The 27118-nt window shown below is 58.6% G+C and overlaps 2 protein-coding genes across 2 annotated transcripts in view; one reads left to right on the top strand and one right to left on the bottom strand.

Moving 5' to 3' along the window:
* The window catches only part of LOC120372874 (coronin-7-like), a 176262-nt gene that overhangs the window by 40165 nt on the left and 108979 nt on the right, over nucleotides 1–27118 (bottom strand). The gene's annotated exons all lie outside the window — the stretch shown is intronic.
* Nucleotides 919–26173, top strand: VASN (vasorin). Its single transcript, XM_039490330.1, has 2 exons — nucleotides 919–1060; nucleotides 22399–26173. The coding sequence occupies exon 2, from the start codon at nucleotides 22409–22411 to the stop codon at nucleotides 24422–24424; it is 2016 nt and encodes a 671-aa protein (XP_039346264.1). The 5' UTR covers nucleotides 919–1060; nucleotides 22399–22408; the 3' UTR covers nucleotides 24425–26173.

The following is a 27118-nucleotide window of genomic DNA, read 5'->3' as shown; positions in this document are numbered from 1 at the left end:
TTCCTTCCCCCGCACCCTGCTCACTCGCTCAGATACTGCCATCTATACTCATAATAAAGGGGTGCTGGGCTGGCTGCCCTGGGGGCACTCCAGAACCAGATGGTGGGGGTGGGGGAAATCAGAGCTGACACTGGGATCTGGGGGAGGGGAGATCAGGGCTGACACCGAATTTGGGGGGGAGATTGGAGCTGACACTGGGATCTTAGTGGGGAGATTGGGGCTGACACTGGATCTGGGGGGAGATTAGAGCTGACACCGGGATTGGGGGGAGGGGAGATCAGAGCTGACACCAGAATCTTGGTGTGGAGATTGGGGCTGACACCGGGATTGGGAGTAGGGTGGGGAACATCCAGTCTGACACCAGAATCTGGGGGGGGGGGGGGGGAGGAAGGGGGAGAACAGGACAAACACCAGGATCGGGGTGGGGAGGGTGGGAAATCAGGGCTGACCCAGGATCTTGTGGGGAGATCAGGGCTGACACTGGGATCTGCAGATCTGCAGGGCAGGGGAGAGATTGGGGATGACACCAAGACCTGGGGTAGCGGGAGATTGGGGCTGACTGACACCGGGATCCGGGGGGGGAGGAAGGGGGAGATGGTGCTGACACTGGAATGTGTGTGTGGGGGGGAGATCGGGGCTGACACCAGGATGTGTGTGTGTGAGAGAGAGAATGGGGCTGACCCCTGGGGCTAGCACGGATGGGGGGGAGGGTTCCATCACACATAGGGTCACAGTTGGTTCAATGGCTCGCAGTGCCCCATTCACACACTGCTCCAGCCCCCCATCCCTTGCCCCGCCCCCGCTCTCACGGAGGCGCTGCCGCCAATCCAGGGGCTCTGCCCGGGGGCCCCGCCCTCCGGCCCCGCCCACTTTCCCTTAAAGGCTCCGGCGGCGCGCGGTGGCTAGGGCTGGAACTCCGAGCGGCGGTGCAAAGGCCGGGGTGCGAGGCGCTGCAGCCGGTGCCCGCAGCCCTGGGCCGGGTCCGCTCGCTGGCTGCGGTCGGTCAACCTGGAGGCTGCATCGCCCGGAGCTCTCCCTCAGCGGCTCGGCTCCGCTCCGGGTGAGTCCAGCCGGCCTTTGTCTCCGTGGGTACCTGGGGCGGGGAGCCGGGGCGCCGGCTGCAGCAGCTGGCCCGCTGGTGAGGGGGCCCTGCCACGGGCCGTGCGCTGCCGGGGAGACCGGCATTGCTGGGGCTAGGGGCCGGCCCAGGAGCTCGCCGTAGCTAGCTGCTGAGCTGCCCCACGGTGCTGCCGATCCAGGCAGGTAGTGGGCACAGCTTAGCTTGCAGATCCCCTGTCCCGAGGGCATTATGCGGAGCGGTGGGGGTCCCGCAGCCCCCCTCCATTCCTTCGCCGCCTGGCCCTACCTAGGGGGGACGAACCCCAGCCAGCTCCCCGAGCACGGGCTGTCGGGGGACCCGCGGGAAGGGCTCAGCCTGCGGCCGGGAGGAAGCGGGGACCCCGCCGAATAGAGGTCCGAAGGCAGTGTGGGGGGGGGGGCATTGCTATACCCAGGGGACAGTCACACGGGCCAGCCCCTCCCCGCCTTCCCCACCTGGACCCGGAGCAGAACAGCGCCCGCTAATAGCACAAGGGAGCCGGGCCAGCCCCTCACGCGCAGCGACCGCATCTCGCGATCGGATTTACAGGGACTTGTAAAGCTTAATAGACTGCGAGCCCCGATAAGATCTGCTGGCTGCCGGCGAACAGTCGGGGCGGGCCCCTCGCGCGGCGGGAGCCAGCTTCCCTGGAGGCCGAGCCGCGGCCAGCCCAATTATTAACTAGACGCAAGGAAGAAGTGGGGAGTCAATCAGCCCCCCTGCAGCGCCGCGTGAGGGGCAGACCCTGAGCGCAGTGGCCCTGCCCTGGGTCTGGGCGCTCCCCATAGCGCCCTGGCTAGGTGGACAGAGGAACCAGCCCCACAGTCCGTGCTGGCCCTTAGCTAGTGCACGGGGGTCTCTGCCAGGACCCTTGGCAGATGCCAGGGTGGCTTTGGGGAGGCGCAGGAGGTGATGTGAGGTTGAAGCATCAGTAGGCAGGCTTGGAGCTCTGGCCTAGTGGAATCTACTGACTCCCTAGCCTAGAGGCCACAAGTCTTTTGGGGCCGAAGCTCCCTGGGCAGATGGACCCCTCCATGCTGAAGCCGGTGGCTTGTTGATGTGAGGAATGGAGCGGCCTCTACGGCAATATTTCCCAAGGCCAGGCCAAGCTGAGCATGCCCCTCCCAACAGCACACAGGCACTTTAACCCACCCAGGTGCCTGTGGGACAGAGCAGCCAGGGTGCACACAGGTTTGAGTCTGAGTGAAGAGAAGGTGGGCAGCGAGAGTGGCCAAGGCTGTAGTGCTGGTGACCAAGATGCACACTGCACAGTATCTCAGCTGCAAGAAAAGCCCGTGTGGCCTGTCACCTCTCTGAGCCAGAGGAGGTGGCTGTATGGGGGTGGGGGCTAAGGGGTGGTTTCCAGAGCGGTTTGTAGCAGTGATGGGTGCAGTGCTGTGGGGCGGGGGCAGCCCTCCCTGCCTGGCGGTGTTTATTTTCTTCTCTCTTTTGCTAGTGGGACACAGGAGGCTCTGTAAATAGAGTGTCAGACACAGGAAAGGGGTTCTGTTAATAAGCAGCCTGGCTGGACTCTCTCCAGCAGCGCAGAGCTGGCGGAATACACCTCCCTTGCTCCTGGCCTACCTCCAGCCCAGGGAGCCACCTATCAGCAAGGCCCCTTGTCTCTGCCAGAGGGGGGCACAGAGCTGGTGCTGGGAAGCATGGGGGGGGGGGAGGAGTGCAGGGTCAGGAACATGTGCTGGGGAGGGGGTCCAGAGCCTTACAGCAAGTGGTGGGGCTGTCCTGGGAACAGCTGGGGGAGGGATGCTCAAAGGAGCCAGTATTCTCAGCAGCCTTGGCATTAGGATTGTGTATCATGATGCAGTGCTGTGTGTGACCCCACAGCAGGATATTGCCTCAAATGGCTCTGCCCCAGCCTACTGCAGGTGGCACTGGGCTGGGCCCAAGCAGGGCACAGCAGGAAGCTGTGCTCTCAAGGTTAAGGGCTAGACACATCTGTAAAGAAACCAAAGCTCAGACTGCGTTGCCTGGTTCTGTAGCAGAGATGGCCTACCAGCCACACAGACCCTTCCGGCCAGTGGCACCATGCCAGGGCCCTGTTTTCCACAGTCATGGGGAGCCCATAGCTGTCAGCAGGGCTGTGAGCAACACAGGGGCAGGCCTGTCCCTGGGACATGCTGGGGAGAGGTGCTGACAGCAAATGGGTCCTCTCATCCCATCTGGGGCACAATCACTGGCAGAAGATCACCTGAAACAACCCTCCCCCCAAGCCCCGAGCTTGAGTAGCACTAATCCCTCAGGAAAGGGCCACTGGCTGTCCCCAGGTTCTGGGAGCCAGGGCCAGCCAGCCTTTCAGCCCTGGCCCTGTGGATTTTACTGGACCTCCGCCCAGGTGCTTGGTTAAGTGCAGGCTTCTAGAATGGGGGATGGCTGGGTCATGCCAGCCTCTGGTGGCACAAGGCTGTGCCCAGCAGGGAAGAGGCTCCTTCCCTTTACAGCTGGGCTGAACTTCATATAGCTGAGTGTTTGGTCTGGGTGGGGCTGGCTAACACTCCCATGGGGGGCAGGGGGAGATGCTTGAGGCAGCCTGGTCTGGGTGGGAGCAAGAAGAAAGCATTAGGTCACTGTAAAAGCAGTTCCCCAGCACCACAGGCCCCCAGCCATGCTCCTGCATGGAGCTCTGCATGCCAGGAGCCCTCTGCACTCTGCTCTGAGCTAGTTCTCAGTGCACTCTGCAGGCAGCCAGGGTAGCACTGACCCGTCTGCCTATACCCACAGCTGGTGCCATGTGGCACAGGAAGTGCCCCTCCATTGCCTGGCTAATGGGCCTGGGCCTTGACCTGGAGGGGGACCCCTTGTGGATCTCCATGGCCTCTCTGCTGAGTGGGCCAGTCATTGCCTAGGGTAGTGGTGGGGTGTTTCCTGTGCTGAGGATGACAGCTGGTTAATTACTATTTTTATAGTCCACACAACCCTCTGTCACCCTGTTGGGTCATCCTGGGGCCTGATGTAACTCCCAGCTTAGGCGACTCACTGGCTGGGCTGGGGTTTCTTCCTTCTGGCTCACCTGCTGAGCACCCTTCCTTCCCTCCCACCCCAGCGCAGCCTGGAGCAAACCTGCCAGGCTCAGGCCCAGCTAAGCAGCTGGAGTCATGGGATCGGAATTCTCATTAGTGGCTGCTTGGCGAGGAGCTCTCTGGCCGGGCGTGCGCGTGTCAGACGGTGCTGAGGGCGTGGGTGGGTTTGGGTGTTGGAGCCAGGCCTCCCTTGCATTCATGGGCTTATGTTGCTTTCAAGAAAGCAGCCCTGCTGGTTTCTGTCACTCCCAGCACCTGGGTCAGCCCTTCAGTGGGGGGTGGGCACTAGTAAAAGGATGGGCAGTGTGCTGCTGAGACAGGATGGAAAATCCCCTTCTCTACTCTACAGCCAGGAAGGAGGATTGGGGGATCCACGCAGGCCCCCCTGGCCTGCTGCTGCTGCCTGGAGGGAATGCAATAAACAGCCCACACATTCCTTTGGGGCTGCCTCAGAGACTTAATTAAGTGAGAAGGGGGATGTGGGGGAGGAGGTGGTTGGGATGAAGGGGAGGGGGATTAAGTAGCTAAGCCTGACCCCCTGCCTGCTCCCAGGGCACACACTGAAGTGGAGCGATAGGCGGAGCAGTGCCTGCAACCTGACACGGCCAGGCTGGGCCAGGGGCCTGCAGGATCTGGTTGTGAAGCTTGGGGGTGGGGAGCCCAAGGGGCCAAGAAACACATAGCTAGCAACAGGTAGCTGGCAAATGCATGCCCAGCAAGAGGAGGGTGCCCAGCACAGCTTTCCTACAGGAGAGACTGTACCAAGCTCACAGCCTGGCACATGCAAATGGTTGAGATGTGAGACCAGTTCAGGCTTGCTGAGCGCCTGCTGTGTTGGTCCTAAAGGGGGACCTGGAACCCAGGGAAAGAAGTACCCCTCTCGGCCACAGCCCACCACTGCCTGCACCCCCTCCTCCAGCACAAAGGTGGTCTTGGCCTCCCTGTGGAGTAGAAGGCGGCTCAGGCCGAATTTTTAAACCCCACCTAGACTTGAACCAGGCACAAGCCTGGCCAAGAGGGTTGAGTTGTTTTTGACCTGACCCAGTGCTGCCCTGCCACACCAGCTGTTGCCCCTGCTGGTTGTGTATGCTGCTTACTTCCCAACATGCTCCCTCCATGGCATGCACTGCATAGTGAGGTAGCAGTGGCTGGCAGGAGCAGGTGACCCGTCCACCCAGGAGGTAAAGAGCCAACCCAAGCCTGAGAGTCAGGTTTTTTCCAGTCCAGCCTAAGCTCTCAGCCAGGTCCCATTGAGTGGCAGGGCTGTGCTGCAGAGATCCCTCATGAGGGACAGGCGCATACCCAGCATGCTCACTCCAGAGAACCTGAGCTGCCAGTGTGTTGGCAGTGAGCAGCTGGAATGCTCCACCTCCTAGCCCAGTCCATCATCTACTTCCTCCAACCTGCAGCAGCAACACCCTGCTTCTGAAATAAGGTTCAGCTTAGATGGTGAGGGGCATAGTGTGGCTGGAAGGCTTGGTTGGCTGAGCATGGGGGTGTTCTAGCTAAGACAGGCAGCAGCTTTCATTAGGTGTCTAACCCAGGAGCAGGGTGCCCCAGGAAGGACTGGGGGAGACCCCTGATTTGGAGATGTGCTGACATTAGGTTTGCTCTCATTCACTGCTCCAGAGCCAGCTCCCTGCTTCAAGGCCTCTGGCTTCCTGCTGCCCTCTTTCCTCGGCTCAAATGGCTGGGCTCATAATCCGAGCCCTGCCCAGCTCTCTGCACCCTGCCCTGGTGGGCATGGAGAGCAACTGATCACAGGCCTCAAGCTCTTTGAAGAGGAGAACAAATTGGGGAGAGGCTGGAACTGGCATGTGAATGTGCAAGTCCAATAGGAAGGATTTTAAACTTGGGGGTCATACCTAAGACTGGAGAATTGCAATTGGAGCATATGAATTAAGAAAAGTGATCTGGGAAACTCTAGGCCTGTTAATTTGACCTCAATTGTATACAAGGTCTAAGAACACCTTTTGAAAGAGTAATTAAAGACAACGAGGTAAACAGTAATTTGGGATAGAAAACAACATGGTGTCACACAGGATGGATGGTGCCAGACCAACCTGATCTTTGAGACAATGATGAATTTTCTAGACAAAGGAAATACAGAGGAGGGCTGGAATATCATAAAGAGAGTTGGGTGACCTTGAAAACTGGAGTAATAGAAACCGGATGAAACTGAATAGTGCAAAGTCATGCACTTAGGGACTAACAACAAGGACTTGCTACAAGCTGGGGGTGAATCAGCTGGCAGTGACAGGAAGAGAAAGACCTAGGTGTGTTGGTTGATCATAAGATAACTGAGCTGCCAATGTGATGCAGCTGTGAAAAAGGCTAACATGGTCCTGGAGTGCCTCAGGCAAGGTATTTCCAGTAGACAGGGAAGAGTTAGCACCATTATACAAGGCACTGGTGAGACCCCATCTGGAATACTGCGGGCAGTTTTGATCCCCTATGTTTAAGAAAGATGAACTCAAACTGGAATGGTGCAGAGAAGAGCTACTAGGATGATCAGAGGAGTGGAGAACCTGCCTTATGAGAGGAGTCTTAAGGAGCTTGGCTTGTTTAGCCTCACCAAACTGACTGAGGGGAGATGCATTTATAGAACAATCGTACCAGAGGGATAAATACCAGGGTGGGAGAGGAGTTATTTGAGACCGTGTTGACGCAAGGCCAGTTTATATCTATTTGTTCATCATTAAGTTTAGGTTTTAAATTGGACCAAGTTTCACCATCATGCTGCCCCTGCCCCAAGTGCCACCCCCACAGCTCTTATTGGCCAGGAACCACAGCTAATGGGAGCTGCAGGGGCGGCACCTGCAGATGGGACAGAGCTGCCTGGCTGCACCTCTGCCTAGGAGCCTGAGGGGAGACATGACACTGCTTCCAGAAGCCACTTGAGGCAAGCACTGCCTGGAGCCTGCACCCCAAGCCACTCCCTGTGCCCCAACCCCCTGCCTGAGCCCTGATGCTCCTCCTGCCCTCTGAACCTCAGACCCAGCCCAGAGCACCCTCCTGCACCCCAAACCCCTCATCCCCACCCCAGAGCCTACACCCTCAGTCCAGAGTCCCCAGTCCGCTGCCCCAGCTCAGAGCCCCCCTCCTGCCCTCCAAATCTCCGTTCCAGCCTAGAGCACACTCCTACACCCCAAATCCCTCATCCCCAGCCCCACCCCTGAGCTCACACCTCCAGCTGGAGCCCTCACTTCCCCCTGCCCTGCCCCACCCCAGAGCCCTCTCCTGCACCCTAAACTCATCTCTGGTCCCACCCCAGAGCCTACACCCCAACCTTGGGCCCACCATACAATGTCTATATCCAGATGTGGATCTCGGGCCAAAAAGTTTGCCCACCCCAGCTCTATAGCATGGGATACAGGTCACTTGCTGGTTTGAACTACAGTAGAACCTCAGTTATGAACAGCCTCCATTCCTGAGGAGTTCATAACTCTGAACAAAACATTTTGGTTGTCCTTTTCAAGTTTACAACTGAACATTGACTTAATACAGCTTTGAAACTTTACTATACAGAAGAGAAGCTGCTTTCAACCACCTTAATTTAAATGAAACTAGCACAAGAACAGCTGCCTCACCTTGTCAAATCTTTTTTAAACTTTCCCTTTTGTTTTTAGTAGTTTACCTTTAACACAGGACTGTGCTGTATTTGCTTGTTTTGTCTCTGCTGCCTGATTGCGTATTTCTGGATCCAAATGAGGGGTGTGGCTGACCTGTCAGTTCATGACTCTGGTGTTCCTAACTCTGAGGCTCTACTGTAGAGTTAATGGGGGATTCTCTGCAACTTGAAGTCTTTAAAGCATGATGTGAGGACTTCAGTAACTCAGCCAGAGGTTAGGGGTCTGTTAAAGGAGGGGCTGGGTATGGGTCTGTGGGCTGTCCTGTGCAGGAGGACAGGATCATATGGTCGTCCCTTCTGGCCTCAAGTCTGTATCCAGAAAAAGCAACTATGATGATCAGAGGTTTGGTAAATGAGCTATGAGGCAAGGCTGAAAGAACTGGGCATGCTTAGTCTCAGGGAAGGCTGCAGGGAGGGCGGGGGAACACCTGAGAACAGTAAAAGGTTGTTCTCTACATTGACTGAGGGGAGCACAAGATGGAATTGACTTAGTCTGCAGCAAGGGAGATTAGGTTAGATGTTAGGAAAAATTGTCCAAGTCAAAGGACAGTTGAGCTGTGGAACAGGCTTCCCAGGGAGGTTGTGGAATCCTCCTCACTGGAGGTTTTCAAAATCAGGTTGGACAAACACCTCTTGGGGTCGGTCTAAGGCCACGTCTGCACTACAGACCTTACAGCTGCGCTGCTTTAAGGTCTCCTATGTAGCACCACTATGCTGGCAGGGGAGAGCTCTCCCGCTGGCATAGTTACCCCACGAGTGGCAGCAGTGACACAGTGCTGTACACACCGGTGCTTTTGTCAGTGAAACTTAGGTCAGGCAGCAGGGTGGGGTTTTTCCACACCCCTGAACAACAATATTGCTGACAAAAGTGCTAATGTAGACCAAGCCTAAGTGTAGGGGATGGAGCAGACAACCCCTCAAGGGCCCTTCCAGCCTTGCACTTGTTACTCTTACTATCTTGCAGTTCAGGCACTGTCCAGTGGGAGGCAGCGGGTGTTCTGTTCACCCAGTGTAAATCAGGAGTCACCCCAGTGAAGCCAATGGAGTTAGTGGTGTAGGAGGCAGCAGAATCAGATCCCAAGGATTTAAACTGGAGATAGGCCTGAACCAACCCCCTGACACCCCAGGTGCCTAAAAGGTGGTTAAAACCACCAGGGGCTGGAGCCCTGGGCAGGATGCAGACCTTGAGGGCTCCCCAGGATAGATGATGGGGATGGGGCATAGGAGGGATAAGTCCTTGGTGCCATCTAGGACCCTGCATGATCCAGTTTGTTGAACTCCACTGGCTGACGTGGCTCTTCCAGGCCCAGCAGCTCTGGGAGTGTCTCTCCCTCTCTGGCCACAGGAAGGCTGGCTGCCCACTAAGTGCCCTTCCCAATTATGGGTTGCAGCTATGTGCACTAATTACAGCCTGCCTGCCAAGGCTTCTGTGGCCAAGGGGCTGTGCACGGGGATGGGGTCAAGGGCTGCATGTGGCATCTGACTGCCTTTGTCCTGGGGCAGGGGGAGAGGGGTGGAACTGGGCCCAGCTGTGCTTTGATGTGTAGGCACAGCAGATCCCTGCAACAGGAGTGTTGGAAATCCAGGCTGGCACGCTCGAGCCAGCTGCTGCCTCCCTGGGATGAGCATGGAGTGGGAGAGACTTGGTTTAGCTTGGGGTGGGGATTCCAGGGGGTTTCTGCCCCCTCAGGCTCACTCCTCACCAGGGCATCAAGGCCTTGGTGCCACTGAACAAACACCACAGGTGCCACTGGGCTTGGGGCAACTTGCCCCACTGCTGCCCAGGCTGATGGCTTCCAGCACACTGGCAGGGAAGCTGGTGCTGCTCAGAGGCAAGGCCACCGCCCCATGTCATGCAGGAGCTCCAGCGGGCACAAGCTCAGTCCCCTGCATCAACCCGTAGAACGTAGTGCTTGGCTGCTGGGTGTTGGCCCTAAGTTGGCATATTTTGGGCTGAGGTGCTGGGTGAGGAGGGCACACATGCTTTAGGAGGCTGTTCCCACTGCTACAAACCCTGTGCAGGTGGCTGGGAGTGGGGGGCAGGCCACACAGGAACAGAGGGCAAGGGAAGGGGTGGAGCCAACTGAGGTATGTTCAGAGGGGCAGTGAGCTGCTGCTCCTCTGAGCACAAAGGGTTAAACCAGCCAGGGAGGTGGCATGGGAAGGGCAGAGCTGACCAGTCTGTCCTGCCAGACTGTCTGATGCTACCCCCTGCTCAATGCTCCATTTGCAGCTGGATTCAAACAGGAGGGTAGGGAGCTAACTAAAGCCAGGGGCAGAGGGCTGGCACAGAGGGGTGAGGGAGTGGCTGGGTGAGTGGCTACACAGTTCTTTGGGCCCTGGTGTTGGTACAGTGCCCAGCACAAGGGGGCCCAGCTTGGCTGTGCCATTTAGGGGCCCTGACAACATGAGGTGTAAACCCAGCACCTGCTAGGCAGGCAGGATGCTGCAGCGACCGAGGGCAGCAGAATTAAGGGACAGAACTGGCCATCCCATTTGGGGGGCAGCACCCCTGGGGCCAAGCAGCAGAGAAGGGGCATGCTAGGGCTCTGGATTTGCCTCCCTGCCCTCTGAGTACTCCCTGAGAACCCCCCCAACTGAGCTCTGTCCCCTCCCAGCCTGCATCAGCCAAACCCAACCCAGGTGCTGTGGTGGGACAGTCATGGACCAGGGGTGGGGAGGACCTGCACAGCCTGCTTTGCTCCAGCTCTTCCCTCAGGCTCACCCCAAGGCTGTATGTGCTGCTCCCACAGTGACCCATCCCCCAGTCTGTCCCCTTGGTACTGCCCAGAGGACCTTGGGCCTGGCACAGCCCTGCTCCATTTTCCCCCACAGTCCCAGTGGTGCTGGGAGCTTATGGGCCGAGGTGGGCAGGTAACAGCGCATCAGAGTCCACACAGCTCCCTCAGCTTCTCAGCCAGGCTCTGAGGGCTCACAGTGCCATGGGGCCACAGTCCTCTGGGCAATCCAGGAGTGGCTCCATGCTAGCCAGCCCATCCCCCTCTTTGGACAGGCGTGCTATGCTGGCTAATGCAGCCAGAGTGGGCAGCCAGTGAGCCAGACCAGGCTGTGCAGTGGCTTCCCCAGGCCCTCTCAGACCTCTGCCCTGAGTGCCAGGTACCCTCCCTGCCTGCCTTCACTAACAGGTGGCGTGATGTGCACGTGCACATGCTGGGTCACCAGAATTCCACACCAGCCCCTGCCCTGGCAGCCCTGGGGAGAGGGGAGGAGAACAGGCACCCGGCAAGGGGAGCTGTGGTGCTGAATGCCCACCAGGGAGGCATGCAGACAGTGTGGTGATGAGCTGGGGCCAGGGGCGGCTCTACCTTTTTGGCCGTCCCAAGCAGTCATGCGCGGGAGGAGCCGCGGGAGCAGCGGACCTCCCGCGGGCATGACTGCAGAGGGACCGCTGGTCCCGCATGGCTCGGCTGGACCTCCCGCGGCTGCGGACGGTTCGCGGTCCGGCGGCTCGCAGGCTGCCGCAGTCATGCCTGCGGGAGGTCCACCGAGCCGCGGGACGAGCGCCCCCTCCGCAGTCATGCCTGCGGCAGGTCCAGTCGTCCCGGGGCTCCGGTGGACCTCCCGCAGGCATGACTGCGGCAGGTCCGCCGGCCCAGCCTGCCGCGCCCCCCCCCCCCCCCAGGAGCCGAGGAGCAGGGGATGGGCTGCTCCTCGGCTCGCAGCGGCAGGATGAGCTGGGGCCCCAGCCTTTTGCCGCCCCCTAGATTTTGCCACCCTAGGCACCAGCTTGTTTTGCTGGTGCCTAGAGCCGCCCCTGGCTGGGGCCAGACTTGTGCTGGCTGCTTTAAGGGAAATCTAAAGCTTTCTAGCTGCTCTGGGCACCCCAGGGAGCCCTCTGCCACCTGAGGTCAGGCTGAGCCCAAGGCACTGGAAGGCTGCTCTGTGCCCAGGAGGGAGGGTACAGCAATGCTCCCCTGGGGAAAGAAGCAAATGGGGGACCAATTCCAGGCAGCAGGGGGTTGCTCTGTTCTACATGTGTGGGCATGGTGCCAGGCTGCCCAGGCAATAGGACTGGAGGGAGACAGGTGAATCTTAGGGCCAGATTCAGCCCTGCTTTACCCCAATCTGTAAGACCAGGCAAAGCCCTGCCTCCCTGTACCAGGAGGGCTGGTGGGGGCTGCAGGTGCCTGAGAGCTTCAGGCCTGGGGGCATGCAGATATCCAGCACAGTCACTGGGCCAGGAAGGGGAGCAGGCCCAGAGAATGCAGCCCCATGGACAGAGTCAAGGCAGTCTCCATTCAGTAGGGCTGGTAGGAAGCCCTCAGGGAAGATTAAAGCTGCCCCCAACTGGCCGAGTGCTCAAGAGAGGAACCCTAGGAACAGTCTGTTGCTCTGGGGCTATGGGGAGACCTGCATGGGGCTGGCTGCGAGGATGTGCCCCTCCCTGGGCTGCCTAAGAAAATCTGAATGCTACAGAGCACCAAGACAGCAACTCCTTCCTGACTCCAGTGGCAGTCAATTTATAGCTGGAAGCATGAGGATGGGAGGCCTGGGGGTTTATCCAAGCTCGCATCACTGCCTACCCCACTTGCAATATGTATCCTTGAGTTACAGCCTGTAGCAGGGACTTCCCCAGGTTCACACTTTTGTCTTTTTAAAAAAAACAAACAAAAAACCCCTTGTTTTCTGCCTCTTACCATTCCCCAGTGCCTCCTTGTGCCTGCACCATGGGGCAAGGCTTCTCTCTAGCATCCCTTAGTGCTGGCCGGGGTACGCAGGAGCTGCATGGAGGGGAGCTGCAAGCCAGTCCCACCCCACTCAGCTGCCTGGGGTGTTTGCTCCAAGCCTGTGGGCAGTGGAGGAGTACAGCAGGCAGGGAACTTGTGAGGGGGCGGCTGGGCTCTGTCTCCAAGGCGAGTGAATTCGGTACAGCCCTCCTGGTCAGTCCGGTCACCAAGTAAACAACCTCCACCCAGGCAGGCTGGCAGGGAACTGGGCTGCCTGGGCCCAGCTCCACACACAGCTGGAAAAGATGAACAATCCAGCAAGTCTCCATGCTGTGGGCCCACAGGATGGGAGGTTGGGCTGGATTTAGTGCTCCGGCTGTGTTCACTTGGGCCCGTGGCAAAGCAAGCGTGCTGCCAGCATTAGCAGCTTAATGCCTCCCAGAGAAGCAGGGCTTTGTCTCCATCCCATTTGGCTCCTCGCTGGGCCCCCCTTTTCCTGTCTCCCCCGTTTATTAGGTGTAAGCCTGTCTGAGCAGTGCTAAGCCAGCAAGCTTTCTCTGGGATATGGTTAACCCCTCAGGGTCCAGCATCTCCACTTAGCAAGCACTGTGCGATGGAGTGCCACTGTGCCCAGGACCTCCGGCTGTCTAGTTCTCTCAGCCATGCCCCTGTGGGGGGAACACAGGCTGGGCTCTGTTGCCTCACTAGCCCAGGGGCTCGCCTCTAGCAGCAGCCCATGGCCAGCACCATGCACCTAGTCAGCTGTTCAATGCTAGAGCTGGGCTGGAGGGGACACAGCTGAGGGGGAACAGGTGACCCCATTCAGGTCACCACGTAAAGGAGGGAGGGGCCCTGATGCCAGCCACTGGCTCAGCCTTTGCCAGGTTGCATACAAAGGGCAGGGTGAGGCAGGGACTCATCACACGGAAGTGCAATTAGGAAGCTGTCCCTGCCTGGCCCTCAGGGTGCGGGCGGGCTCGTGGCAGAGAGCTTCAGTCCACAATTAAGCATGGGTGGGGCAAAGCCACCAGGCAGCCTGGTCCTGACCCAGCAGCGTGGGGAAGAAATGCCCACACAATTAAAGGGACAGCAGTTTAGTCAGCAGCTTGGCCGCAGTGCCAGACACGTCAGCGAAACCTGACCCTGGCATTTCAAAACTGACTCCCACCCTAGTGCTGGCAGCACGCCTGCTCTGGTGCCCTGCCAGGCCCCTATGTGCTTCCCAAGAGCACTCGACTGCCTGCAGCCCTCACTGGGCAAGAGAGCATTGCTGGGAGCACCAGTGGGCTGAACCAGTGCCCCTCAGAGCCAGGGCTGCCCCCTGCCACTCATTTCCCCCCTTCCCCACTTCCCAGGGCTGGGCACAGCACAGCTTCCCTGCAGAGAGCCAGAGCCATGGTGAGCTGCCCCCTCCCCTGGCAGCGGGACCAGGGGGTACATGCTGGGGGAGAGCCTCCCACCCACAGACCCTGGCTGTGTCAAGGGGCCCTGAAGAGTGCCAAGGGCTCCTTGGTCTGGACTAGCACCCACAGCTGCTAGGTAGGAAAGTCCACAAGCCTCATCCACCCTGGCCTCCTTGCTGCAGGTACAGCCCCAGTTCTCTGTGCTTGGCCCCAGCTGCACTGCAGGTCTGTGGTCTGAGCTTCGCTTGGCTTGGCTAGCTCAGCCACCCAGCGCTCTGCCCTTCTCTAGCGCCAGCTGCCGGGGGATCTCCAAGCATGTGACAAGCATTACTGCGCTGGGCAGGAAAGCGGCATTATCCCTGTTTGACAGTGGGGGAATGGAGGCCCCAAGAAGGCACAGGAGCTGGCAGGGCTCCTGATCCCTGCTGCTAGGCTGTCCCCACAGGCCTGGCCCAAAGCAAGCAGTGTCCCAGTGAGCTGCAGGCAGTGCTGGGTCAATGCTCTGCTGGCAGCTCAGATGCGGGTTATGCTGTATGACACAGAGGGCTTTGCCCTGGGGTTGATATGTGCCTTGTCACTCATTATCCTGGGTTAAACACTGACCTTCCAGTCAGTTCACTGGGGGGCCAGTGCCCTGCTCTGAGCATGGTGCTCCCTGGCCAGGCATCTCAGTGCCAGCTCATCCCCCTTGCTGCTGACAGGCTGCACCTCATGGTGCAGTGCCCAGCCTAGCTGCAGGCAGCTCTACAGACCAGCTGCGCTGTGAGCGAGTGTCAGATGGCGGCAGAGCAGGACAGTCCTGTCCCTGCAGCCGCAGCCCTTGCCTGGTGCCGAGGGTAGAAGATTTCCTTTAACAGGAGCCATTCTTTGGGGGTGCTCCCTACCTCACCGGGGGGACCTAGGTGCTGGGGCTCAGTGCTCCACCCAGGCCAGCTTTAGCTGAAGCAGGAGGGGAAGTGCTGGATTCCTCTTTGCTTCAAGTCCCCACATCTTGGGAACAGATGCCACCTGTGGCCACAACCGAGGGGTTTAAAATTCCAGCCCGGTGCCAGGCGAGCAGCAGGGAGCCTTTGCCCTGCACAGCAGGCTGCCTGCCCAGGGCCCAAAGCCTGCAGCTGTGAATTGGGCTAGTCACAGCCATGCCATGGGCCACGCAGCCCCAGGATGGGAGAGCACTACCGGCCAGGAGCTGCCCCTGGGGGGAGTGCAGAGGACAGCTGGGGAGAAGGACATGGAGGTGGGGGGGGGGGAGTTCAGACAGCCTTTTCCCACCTCTTACAGCCCCCCCACCTTACCCCTTTCTGCAGCGGCCACTCCACAGCACCTGTCTGCCCTGTACAGCAATCCTGCCTGTGGGCACTAAGAGCCTGCTCCTGCCCAGAACGCTGTACAAAGCAAATCCCTAGGGCATGCTGGCAGCAAGGCGACTGTTTGAATGAGGCAGTGGGGACCATCTTTATCAGCTGTGTGACCCCTCCCCCCCCGCCCCTCCAGCCAGAGCAGCGCCACTCGTGCTCTGCCAGTGGTTTATCTCCGTGCCAAGGCCACAGACTCCCCCAGGATCTCAGACACAATGACTTTGGTGAGGCTGCAGGCTGGGCGTGCTTGGCTGCAGCTGGCAGTGGCCACTTGTGTGCTGCTGGGTCAGGCCTGGAGCAGGTGCCTGGAGTAAGGAGAGGCTGTGAGCACAGCCTTGGGTCAGAGGAACCCTGCACTTTGGCTAGGGGGGAGGCAGAGCTGGTCGTGGGGTGGGTGGAGGCAGGGGTCAGTCCCGTGTCAGGCAGGCTCCCCACTGCTCTGTAACAGGCCGTTGGGGGAAGGCCAAGCACTGACCGGCCAATCCCCAGGGAGGAGGGGACACCAAGGCAGACCCACTCCTCTCTCCTGCTGCTGATAATGCAACAGGACCCTCCACTGCTAACTTGGCCTGGCAGTGCCTCCTTTGGCCACAGCTGGCTCTCATTACCCACAGCCTCCAGGCCACAGGAGGCATCAGCAGGTAAAAGATCACAGGGCAGCAGGAGGGAGGAGACAGGCCAGGGAGTGCCTGATGCTATCCCATGGGGCTTGGCCAAAGGAACAGCTCAGGCCCCCCTGCCTCCCTGGAGCTTTTCCTGCTAGCTGCCTCCTTTCCTTATCTCTGTGATGCAGGGGGGAGCTTGATTGCCCCCTCTCTGGGCAGCGGGGCCAGTGTGGCTGGCTAGCAGCAGCGCTTTTCCTGCAGCCTGCCTCTTCCTCTCCATGGTCGGGCCTTGCCATGAGCAGCTCTGGCCCTGGCCTGGTGCCCTGTAGCCCTCTGCTAGCCCCTCCTAGGCTCTTTGGGCTGTCGGGACTGCAAACCACAGCCCCCCTCCCCCAGCCCAGCTGCACATTCCACAATTTATTACCTGGCTGGAGCCTGTCTAGCCCATGCCAGCTCTGCTGATATTTACGAAGATCTCCCCCCCTCCCCACAATTGGTAATTACTCCTCTTATTAAAAGGACTGACAGACAGGTTGAGAACCCTGTGATCCCAGTGGCCCTTTGTGCTTTGGTGTATGCTGGCTCCCTGGGGGGCTGCACCCTCCCTCCAGGCTGCTGGCTCCCCCCAGGCCATGTCCTGGGTGAGGATGGCTAAACGGGGGCATCTCAGTGTTCCTTCCCCCCCCATGGGCTCCCCGCAGGGAACAGCTGTCATGGAGTCTGATTGCTCCAAAGTGTCCTCTGCAAAACTCAACCATGTGCTTGGAGCCTGTCACCATTCCTCCACCAGTCTCCATTTCCTCCCTGTGGGCCGTAGGTAGAACGGAACATCTGCCTGAGGGGCAGAGAATGGGAAGGTGTGCCCAAGGGGTGGAGAGCAGCGCCACACACAGGACGAGAGGGGACCATGGCAGCCCTTACCAAGGGTAGGATACCAGGCAGACCAATCACAGCAAACCAGTTACAAAGACTCTTTCCCCCCCCCCCGCCCCCAAGCTCACACCCCCGTGAGAAGAATCTGAATTTGCAGGCTGGCCGGAAAGGATCCCCAGAGGGTCTGGAAGTGCAGCTCCTGTGGAGGCTACTTGTGTTCTTGCAAATAAATCTAATTGTAATAATAACCAAGCGATGACAGCTTGGCAAATGCCTCCAGCCTTCCTGAGGCATTCACTTTGGAGCCACGGGCCAGGGTCCTAACCCCCAGCTGCCGGGAGCTGAGAGGAACAACCTGAGCTCCATGGGGCAGAGGGACTGGGGAGGTGCCAGATACCTAGTATAGTGTGGGTGCTACTGGAGTGTAAATATCAGGTAATGGCAGAGACCTCGCAGCATTCTCAGCCATGCCATCAGCCTCTCTAAACACTCTGGCGTGCGCCTCCATCTCTAGCTAGTGTTTAGCTTGCCCCAAGTGGCTGCAATGTTCCTTGCTCCTCGGTCTAGTGCCACCCACTGGGCAAACACAAGAGACGTGCCAATGAGCTGCTTCCCCCCCTCCAGCTCGGCAATCTGCTGCTGTTACCACAGAGACAGTCTGAGCTTCAGCTGCCCATTTCCTGCCCCTCCGGCTTGCAGACAGCTGAGCCAGGTGCTGGGGAGCCATATTGGGGGTGGGGAGCAGGATACGGAAAGGGAGCTCCAACGCAACCCGAGCTGAGATGCTGCAGGGCAGTAGTGGGGGAGCAGCATAGGTCAGCTGCTCTAACATGCAGCTCCTTACAGAGTGGGTGCCCAGGGTAATAGGCAGGGCTCAGCCCATTCTCCAGGGGGGCAAGAAGAGCTCCTTCCAGGATTCACTCGGTGAAATCCAGTGGAGACTCTGTGCTCCATCTTAAACAAGGCCCAGGGATGTTCCCTGCATTCCCAACTGCCTCTGGATGCTCCCACCCAGAGCAATGACTTAAGGCATGGCCGGATTTCAGAGCTGCCTTGCCAGGACTCTGGGTGGAAGGAATCCAGCAGTGAATGGTGCCTCTAACAGTTGTTCCAAGTGCTGGGCTGAAAACACCGCCCAGAGGTGTGGAGGGCGAGTAATGAGGTCAAGTCACGAGGTCTTGCTAGCCCCTGCCCAGCATGAGCAAGAGGGACTCGGGCGCACTCAGGGCAGGACGGTCACAGGGCTCTTGAGGAGCCGTGGGCAGGACTCTCTGGGCAATGCACCGCAAGAGGCTTTTGACAGTTACTCTGCACTCCAGTGAGGGAGGCAGAGGAACAAGGTGAGATCAGCCAAGCCCCCTGGCCCTCACAGCAGTCAGTGGGGGTGCCAGTGCATTGCTCGCTGGAGAGTGCCCTGCTGTGTTCTCTCCCTATAACAACAGCCAAGGAGCCCAGGCAGAGGAATTGCAGCTAGGGGCTGGGCGGGATGGCAAAGCACGGAGGAGTTCAGTGCCGTCGGCCGACTGCCACTTCACCGTAGTCGGGTCACAAGGCAAGAGTACAGTGGTTTCTCATCACAGTCCCGAGGGGGAACACGCTTAGTTCAGGCTGCCATCGCATGGCCCTGGCTCCAGAGTCACTGGCAGAACTGTGTGGGTGGGGCACCGGACAGTGGCTGTCTGCATGATGCCTGACCCTAGCTGGGGTAGTCACTTTAGAAGCAATACATTCGCCTAGAAGACAAGTAGGCACTAGTCTGAGTGTGAGCATGGCGCAGGGGGTGTGGCGAGCACCCTCCCGGCTGCAGTGCAGAGCTCTGGCTGGAGAGAGCCAAGCTCGAAGGCACTGGCACAGAGCGTAAGGAACGCCTGGCTCCCCTGTGGCATTGCACACACACAGCCATGGCACCTGCTGGAGAGTTCCCAGCAGGAAGAGCTCTTGGCATCCCCTAATGTGATGCCATTCTGTGGGCCCAGAAATAATTCTGGAAACAGTAAAAAAAACCTCTCAGAAATGCCCCAGTGTGTTGAGGGGGTGGATCCTGCAGCCACCACTTCCCCTGTAACATCTCTAACGGTGCTTCTGCTGCCCCCTGGCTCCACAGCAGCCAGTCAGCCTCTGTCCTAGTGACTATGTCAAGGGCTGTAGTGCTCTTCCCGTCTCTGCTGGACGTCTGACAGTTCGGGGCAGATCCAGGAGCGCTGACCAAAGCAATGGGGCTCCGGCTGCACATGGGCTGGGAGGAGGGGGAAATGGGTCAGCTGGGCTCTCCAGGCCGTCCCAAGCGCTTGGGCTCCTGCATGGGAATTGTGTGACCAGCTCTGCTCTGGCGTCAGAGACGGGGGAAGAAAAGGTGAGCGTTCTGAAAGCAGTCGCCGGGGCGCCCAGGGACAGCCAGCAGGTGATTAAAGAGCTTTCAGAAGCAATGAGGCAGGGAAGCAGCTCCCTTCCTGAGTGCAGACTGTGCCCTGCTCATGGAGGTGGCAGCCATGCCCAGCGGTAGTGCTTGGGGCTGCTCTCCTCTGGGGTGATCTGTTGGTTGGAGCGGGAAGGGCACTGCCCATTGATACCGACGGGTGGTCAGGGACAGGGCTGAAAGCAGCTGCGCTTTGGGTGAGTTGCCCTCCAGCAGCCAGGGGAGGGATGAGGGGGCAGCTCCTGGCCTCCCAGTCCTATCTCAGAGGATCCAGGGAACTAGAGGGTCTGTGGTGACTCTTGCTGATATGCAAAGGGCTGGAATTTCCTCCCCACAACTCATGTATGTAGGAAGGGACCTTGGGGGCTTCCTCCTTCCCCTGGGGACTGGGCTTGGTGTATCTGTCAGAGTCAAGATGGCATGATCCACACATTGAATTTCAGATGGCTGCGGAGGTGGTGGCCCTTGGCCCTTCCAGTGCTTGTCTATGCTAGTGCCAGGCTGTGCCCAGCATAGCATCCAGGGGACGGGCAGAGCCTTTGCTGGCTATTCTAAGGGGATCTGTTTGCAGGGCGAAGGCAGCAGACTCCAGGAGATGGCAGCAAAGGGGAAAGCAGGGGGCCATGAAGCCAGGGGCAAGTGCTCCTCTCCCCCGCTGGCATGTTCCAGCAGCGACCAGAGCTGGTGTGCCCGGGGGCCAGCGATGGCTGGCACTTGTGGGCATTGCCCAGTGGGAAGATTTGACATGTGCCAGGCTGGGAGGTGAAGCTCAGAGCCCTAGTCGCTCCACAGCCTAGAGCACGGCCCTCACTGTGGTCCCCAGTGCCTGGAGCTCAGCCTGCTGCACAGAAGAGAGCGCTGGAGGATGTGAGTCACTGGGATGAAATGTTCCCTCTCCCCCAGCCCCCCTGCGAGGGAGCCCAAGCTTTGAGTAACACTGGGATGGGCCAGCCAAGTACCACCAACAGCCAGGTCCTGTCCGAGCCATGCCGGGATGGATGACAGTGCTAGGAAGCTGCCAAAACCAGGGGTGTGCCGTTAGCAGCAAGAGGGAGCTGAGGAGATGTGTGGGATTGGATTGGAAGGGAGCAGGGCCGGGGACTGGGACTATTCAGGTGACGGGCACAGGGAGTGCGGGAGGAAGAGGAGGAGGAGCAGTGACCCTTCCCTGTCCTGGACGATGTCGCTGCACTGTGGCATGGAAATGTACCCTAGGTTGTTTCAGGCAGGGACACTAAGGCAGCCAGTGGGTCAGACAGCAAGGGCTGAGTGCCCGCTCCGTGGGTAAGGCTCATGTTGGCTGCTAGTGAGAACGGTACCGTGCGCTCATGGCATCAGGCAAGACTCTTCCCTGCTGATCTCGCACATGGGGCTGTGGTGAGATGCATGTGAGGAGGAGAGACTGTCCTGCCTTGTCTTCGCTGGCGCTTTGCAAATCAACTCCCCAGGCCTGAGTATGGACAGCCAAGAAATCAACCCCACTGTACTGAGCCAGCGAGCCAGCTCCCACTGCGCCACCCCCACAGACCACCTGGGAAGCCCCTTGGGATGCACGGATATTGCACATTGGGAGATGCCAAGGCAGGGCAGCTGGGCAGGAGGATGGAAGGGGGCCTGTCAGCCCTCTCAGCTGTGCAGGGGTCAAAGGACACAGTCCCAGAGGCCCCAGGAGTGGATGGGGGGCTGGTCGTGCATGCTGGCACATGGCAGGCACGCTCCAGCACAGGCTGGCCAGACTCTCCGCAGCTCCGCACTGCAGGCTGCCAGGGGAGCTGCCTCATCCTGCTGAGGTCTCCAAGGGGCGGAGCAAGGATCTGTCCCCAGCCAGCCGGCACTGCGCCAGATGGCTGGTTTCAAACACTGCACGCTGGGAGCATGTCACCCGTGACCTAGCCTTGAGAGCCCAATGTTGGATCTCTGAATGCGAGCCGGGGAGGGAAGGGACATTAGATGGCGGGTGCTGGCGGCCAGAGCAAGCAGGTGAGAATAGTCCAGAGAGTGGGGTCGCTAAGGGAATCCAGGAACCAGGAAGGGATGAGCAATAGCTCAGGAAAAGTGATGCAGCACGGCAGGAGTCCCGATATGGGGCCTGTGGTCAGACATGCAAAGCCCCTGCTCAGCCAGGAGCTGCAGATGGCACTGAACGCTCCCAGTTGTGCCGGGCCTGCGCACCATGGGGACCCTTTGATCCTGCAAGGCTGCACGACGCTTCATCTGCAGCTGGCTTGCCACAGGGACCCCTAGCAGGGCGGTTTCCCAGCCATGGGCCACTGAGCCCTCAAGAGAAAGGAGGGGGATGGTCTAAGTGCCTGGGCACCCTCTGCCTGGCAGAAGTCTCATCAGTACCGATGGCCCAGTCTAGATATAGCTGCAGCAGTGCGTGATCCCCTGCTGACAGCGGGCTGGCTCTCTCTGGCCTGAGCAGCGAGGCGAGGAACTGGTAAACCAGCTGGAATTGCAGGAATCCAGCCTCATCTGACAGCCAGTAAATGTGGCAGCCCGAGGCATGGAAACCGGAGGAAGTTGCTGTAAGAAAAGCCTGGGTCCCTATAGGGAATGGCTCTCTCTAGCTGCCCCTCTTCCTCACACCTGTATGCGCCCATCCCTCTCCAAGTCGGGCTTCATCAGAATCATCCTCGCTGGGCTAAAGGAAAGGGGAGTGCAGGGAGGAAGGGGAGCCCAGCATCGCCCCCTTAACACTGCAGAGCCAGTCTAAGACAGGTCGCTTATCAGCAACGGGAAACCCAGCCAAAGCCTTTCTGCGTGAGCCTTTTGCAGTAACTGACCCGTGGGGTGGAAATCCAGCGTGTCGTGCTGGCTGCAGCAGGAGAGGTTGCTGCAGGCTGGGTTCTCCAGCAGAACCTGCTCCCCCAGCAGGGCTCAAGCTGCTGCCCATGGGGCACCAGAATGACACCAAAAGGACCCCGACATTTGAGGGTGTTTGGGTCCATGAATGGGGGTTGGGCAGGGTTTGAAATCCAGATCCAAGTTCTGTGGCTTTACTCTCTAAGCCCATCACCTTCTGCTGCCCAGCAATATGACTCGCTCCCTCCCAAGATTTCTCAGGGGTTTGCTATTGCATGACACACCATCTGCAGACATGACCCCATGAGCAGCTCTCTGCCCTACCTCGCCCACCCTAGCCCTGCCCAAATAACCCCTTGGGGTATGGAGACTGACTGTAACCTTACAGACATGTCAGAAGAAATGTGATGGGGTCAGACACTTGATTCCCAACCCCCAATGTCATCTGGAAGGTAACATTTCTCTGGTTTTTCCCTCTACAGAGAGTCCAGCATGGACCACCTGATCCTGTGGACGCTGCTGCTTCTGTCCCCCGTAGCCCGGGTTCAGGGCTGTCCCTCAGGCTGCCAGTGCAGCCAGCCACAAGTTGTGTTCTGTGCGGCCCGGAGGAGCCACACCGTCCCGAGTGGCCTGCCACTGGACACAGCCTACCTGTACGCCTTCGAGAACGGCATCACCTCGCTCCATGACGACAGCTTCCGGGGCCTCCCGGCATTGCAGCAGCTGGACCTCTCCCAGAACAAGATTTCCAGCCTCCAGAGGAATGTCTTCCAGCCCCTCACCAACCTTGTCAACTTGGATCTGTCATCCAACCAGCTGCGTGAGATCACCAACGAAACCTTCCACGGGCTGCGCCTGCTGGAGCGCCTCTACCTGGACCGGAACCGAATCCAGCACATCCACCCAGCTGCCTTGGACACGCTGGAGAACCTGCTGGAGCTGAAGCTCCAGAACAATCAGCTGCATTCAGTTCCTCCGCTGAACCTTCCCAAGCTCCTGCTGCTGGACATAAGCCACAACGGCATTGCCACCATCGAAGCTGGTGCCTTTCACACGGTGAACATAGAGTCTCTCAAGATCGCAGGGCTGGGGCTGAGCAGCTTGGATGAGGAGCTTTTTCAGAACTTGAACAACCTCCACGAGCTGGACATCTCGGACAACTCGCTGGGCAGAGTCCCGGAGGTGCTCCGGCGGCTCCGGGGCCTCACCAGGCTCAGCCTGGCTGGGAACACCCAAATCGCTCAGCTGCAGGCGGAGAATTTCGGGGAGCTGCCCAACCTCCAAGAGCTGGACATCAGCAACCTCAACCTCAACACCATCCCCCAGGACTTCTTCAGCCTCTTCCCCAGGCTCCGGGCCATCACCGCGGCCGAGAATCCATTCAATTGCCTCTGCCAGCTGAGCTGGTTTGGGCGCTGGTTACACACCAGCCATGTCACGCTCAGGAGGTCCGAGGAGACAAGGTGCCACTTCCCTCCCAAGAACGCTGCTAAGCTCCTCCAGCACCTGGAATATGCAGACTTCGGCTGTCCTGCCACCCCAACCCCCACTCCCACCCTGAGAACCACCTCCCTGCAGCCAGCCGTGCTCCTCACCAGCAGCGGGCACTCTGCGCTGGAGCCCAGCCTCGCTGCTCCCACTCATGAGTCCGCACCCCGGCAGGACAGCTCTACGCGCGCACCACACACGGCTGCGCAGGGGCCGACTAGCCCCGAGATGCAGATTTGCCCTCCCCGGACGTGCTTAAATGGGGGCACCTGCCAGCTAGACGCGCACAACCACCTGGAGTGCCAGTGCCCCAACGGCTTCTCGGGCTTGTACTGCGAGGCCGAGATCCGGAGAACAACCCTGCCCCCCATCACCCAGGCGCCCACGCAGAGCAAGCAAATCAGCATTAAGCAGGTCAGCAGCACCTCACTGACGGTGGACTTAAAAAACTATCAACAGGCCAAAGATCAGCTGAAGGGCATCCGCCTGACCTACCGCAACCTGTCCGGGCCCGACAAGCGGCCGGTCACGCTCAGCCTGCCGACGTCGCTCTCCGAATACACCGTACGCGCGCTGAGACCGAACTCCACCTACCACCTCTGCACTGGGCCGCTGGGGGAGAAGCCCTCCGAAGGGGAGTTCTGCATCGAGGCCCACACTGCTGTGCAGGGGACTCACCAGCAGCACCTGCCCGTCACCCAGAGCAAAGACAGCAACCTGACGCTCATGATCGTGCCAGCGCTCGCTGCTGTGCTGCTGCTGGTTATTGCTGTGACAGCAGTCACGTACTATCTCCGGCACCGACGGGCTAAGGCGCATGCTGATGTTGGGGTGGACTCCAGCCCCCTGGAGCTGGAAGGGGTGAAAACATGTCTGGAAAACAGAGACTTAGCGACCCACAGTCAAAAGCTGCCAGAGAACGTGGCGGTGCTGAACGGCTTAGAATGCGACGTCCCTCTGATGCACCAACGCTACCCCAGTAACAACAACAGCCCAGCGGTCAAGCCGTCTTATTTCTAGAGCAAAAGAGAGACCGTGAGAGAGTCTCCATTCACAAGTCCCAGAGCCTGGATGGACGGGATACGGGCTGACCGTTGTTACTACCCAGGGAACGTTCCACATGGGACAAGGGACATTGAGGGTTAACTTAAATTAAGACAAAACCCCACATAATGTGCAATTTTCCTAGAGGCTTATACACTTAGGAAGTAGACACTGTAATTTATCTGCTCAGCACATGACTAAGTGCCTGCATTTCCCTGGCTGCCCTGCTGTGTGTCCAGAGAGAAGGTTTTTAGCCACCGCTACACAGAAAGATGTGTGACTTAGTTAAGAGGCCTCAGTGTGCTGGTAACAAAAGCTCCTTTAGCTAAGTGCTGCCCAGGATAACAGACTCCTCAGTAGTTCTACCTGAAAAGCAGGAAAGGAAGGAAAAAAACCCAACACACACAGCCAGAGGTGCAGGGACTCTCGGACTTACTCTCCCAGTGCGTTGAAGGAAAAAACCACCCGGGAATTAAAGCTTTAAGAATTTTTAGAGAATATTTATACATGGTTATTTCCCATTTCTTCTGGGAAAGCTCTTTTCTAACACAGATCTGTGTCCTTTTGTTTTGTAAAATAGATGAAGGAAGATGCTTTTTGTACAAAAATAAAATCTTTTGTACAGCGTTAGCTGCATCCGGCTTGTGAGGGATGCTAAGGCTGTAGGCACAGACCAACACGTCAGCGTCTCCCTACAGCACCGAGAAGTGGAAACACCGAGTTACCACTCCAGCTTTGAGGAGGGGGCCAGTGTCCTTAGGAGGAATTACAGCTTCCCATGATTTGCAGGAGTCTGGTTATCGTGGGGAGAGCAGTGGTGATGGCTGGGTGGGGCGTGCATTGAGTTTTCACTATTGTGCAAAAAATTGGCTCTCACAGTGTAATTAGGAGGAAAAAATTAAGCTCTTGGAGAACTCCAGCTGTCAGGGTTCTTTATCCCTTTTCTTTAATTCCTCGAGCCCCAGCCCCACAGGAGCTACAGTGAGTCTCTGATTTTAACAGACTGCTGCAGCTTTCCATTTATGTTCAAATTGGGTGCACCAATTTAACGCTGGCAAAAAGCACCGGCCAGCACACCCTGGACACGGGAACCCTCTCTATCTCCGGGGCGGGGAGAGCACTCACCGGGCCGCTGCAGCTTCCCCAGCAGCAGATTCTGCCCATGCAAGGGACCCCCTCTCTGGCTGAGCAGGGTGCTACGTCTGCAGGGCCAGTCACTGCTTGGCAGTTTGCCCCAAGAGATGCCGCTCGCACCAACTGTGTGGGTGGCTTCCCTGATGTGGCTCCTGAGGCGGAATTGTGACCAAACTTAGCTGCCACCGAGCAGTGGCTCTGCACAGCCAGCAGGTGGGAAGGGCGGTGGGTCCCTTGTGAGCTGGAGGGAACATGGACAGGCCAGCTAGTGGCGAAGGGCCCTCTAGCCCAAGGCAGCCTGCCCTCTCTGTAGCATCTGTCACCAAACCCCATTTCCATTAGCAGAACTGGTGGCAGATCTGCACCATCTAGGGTGAGAGCATGGTCCAAGGGTCAGGGCACCAAGTGGAGAATCTATTCCCAACTCTGCCACTTCCCCACTGTGCAGCTCTGCCTCAGATTCCCAGGTTGGTAAAACACTTTGAGATTACGGCGGGGGAGCGTTCCATACCGAGCAGTTACGTATGTGTATTGAAGCAGAGCCTGGGAGCCCCAGTTATGGACTAGGCACTGTACAAACAGAACACAAAGTTCCTGCCTCAAAAAAGCGATGGAGATTGGCCCGATCTGTGCCGGCTGGAGAACGGAGCTCGGTCCTGGCCAGTACATGAGTCAGACGATGCTCTGACAAGATTTCTTTCTGTTAAAGAGACCAAAAGCCTCATCTAAATCTCCTCTGTGAGGGGTGGGGAGTGAGGGGTAATGGGGGAGCTGTCAGTGGCTGCTCAGGCCTGTTTCCGCAGGCCGGCCTGATAAGGTGAATTCCTTTCCCTGGATGAACCTCGCGCCCGAAGTGTCGGGAAGCGAGTCCTGATGCAATGCAAACACACGAGCACCAGACGCTTCGCTAGGCTCTGAGCCAAAATTAGCAGGATTTCGGTATCCCTAGTTCTCCCAGGCTCCTCCTTCCTCTCTTAACACCAGATGACAGTCAGTCGTTAGCAGGGTTTATTAGCGTATGAAACAGGAACAGTTTTCACTGCTAGATGCTGGAGGGAAGCCCTGGGAAATCCAGCTGGCTGCCCCACTGTGCCCAAGCCTTTCCTGCCCCCAGGGCACCGATGCTTATTTAATCTTTTTGAGGAGTCCAACAAATTCCCTCCCCTCTCCAAATCACAGGAGTGGCCATTTCTGCAGTGGTTGGCTCTGCCTAGCCCAAGGCTTATCTGGGGGGAGGCTGGGACATGGAGGTTTGTGCAGCCCAGGGAGTCAGCTGGAGACTGAGCGGCTCTCCCCACTGGCGTTTCAGCAGCCCCCTGTGCAAGAGAAACACACAGAACAACTCCCACCGAGGGCCGGCTCTGGTGGCTCCTGGAGTGGCCACTGTAAAGGTGGCTCAAGGCACTGCTGGGGGCGGGATCACATCTGCGCTAGTGATTCCCACTGGCTTTGGCACCATTCCATGGTATCGCCTAGGCCCCTGGGGGTTGTGTGTGCTTCCTCAGTGCAGGCAAGGCCTCTGGGGTTCCCAGGTTA

The sequence above is a fragment of the Mauremys reevesii genome, linkage group 10 (genome assembly GCF_016161935.1).
Source record: "Mauremys reevesii isolate NIE-2019 linkage group 10, ASM1616193v1, whole genome shotgun sequence".
In the NCBI taxonomy this organism is placed as follows: Eukaryota; Metazoa; Chordata; order Testudines; family Geoemydidae; genus Mauremys; species Mauremys reevesii.
The sequence above is the reverse complement of the archived record's forward strand: the minus strand, read 5'-3'. Positions and strand labels throughout refer to the sequence as shown.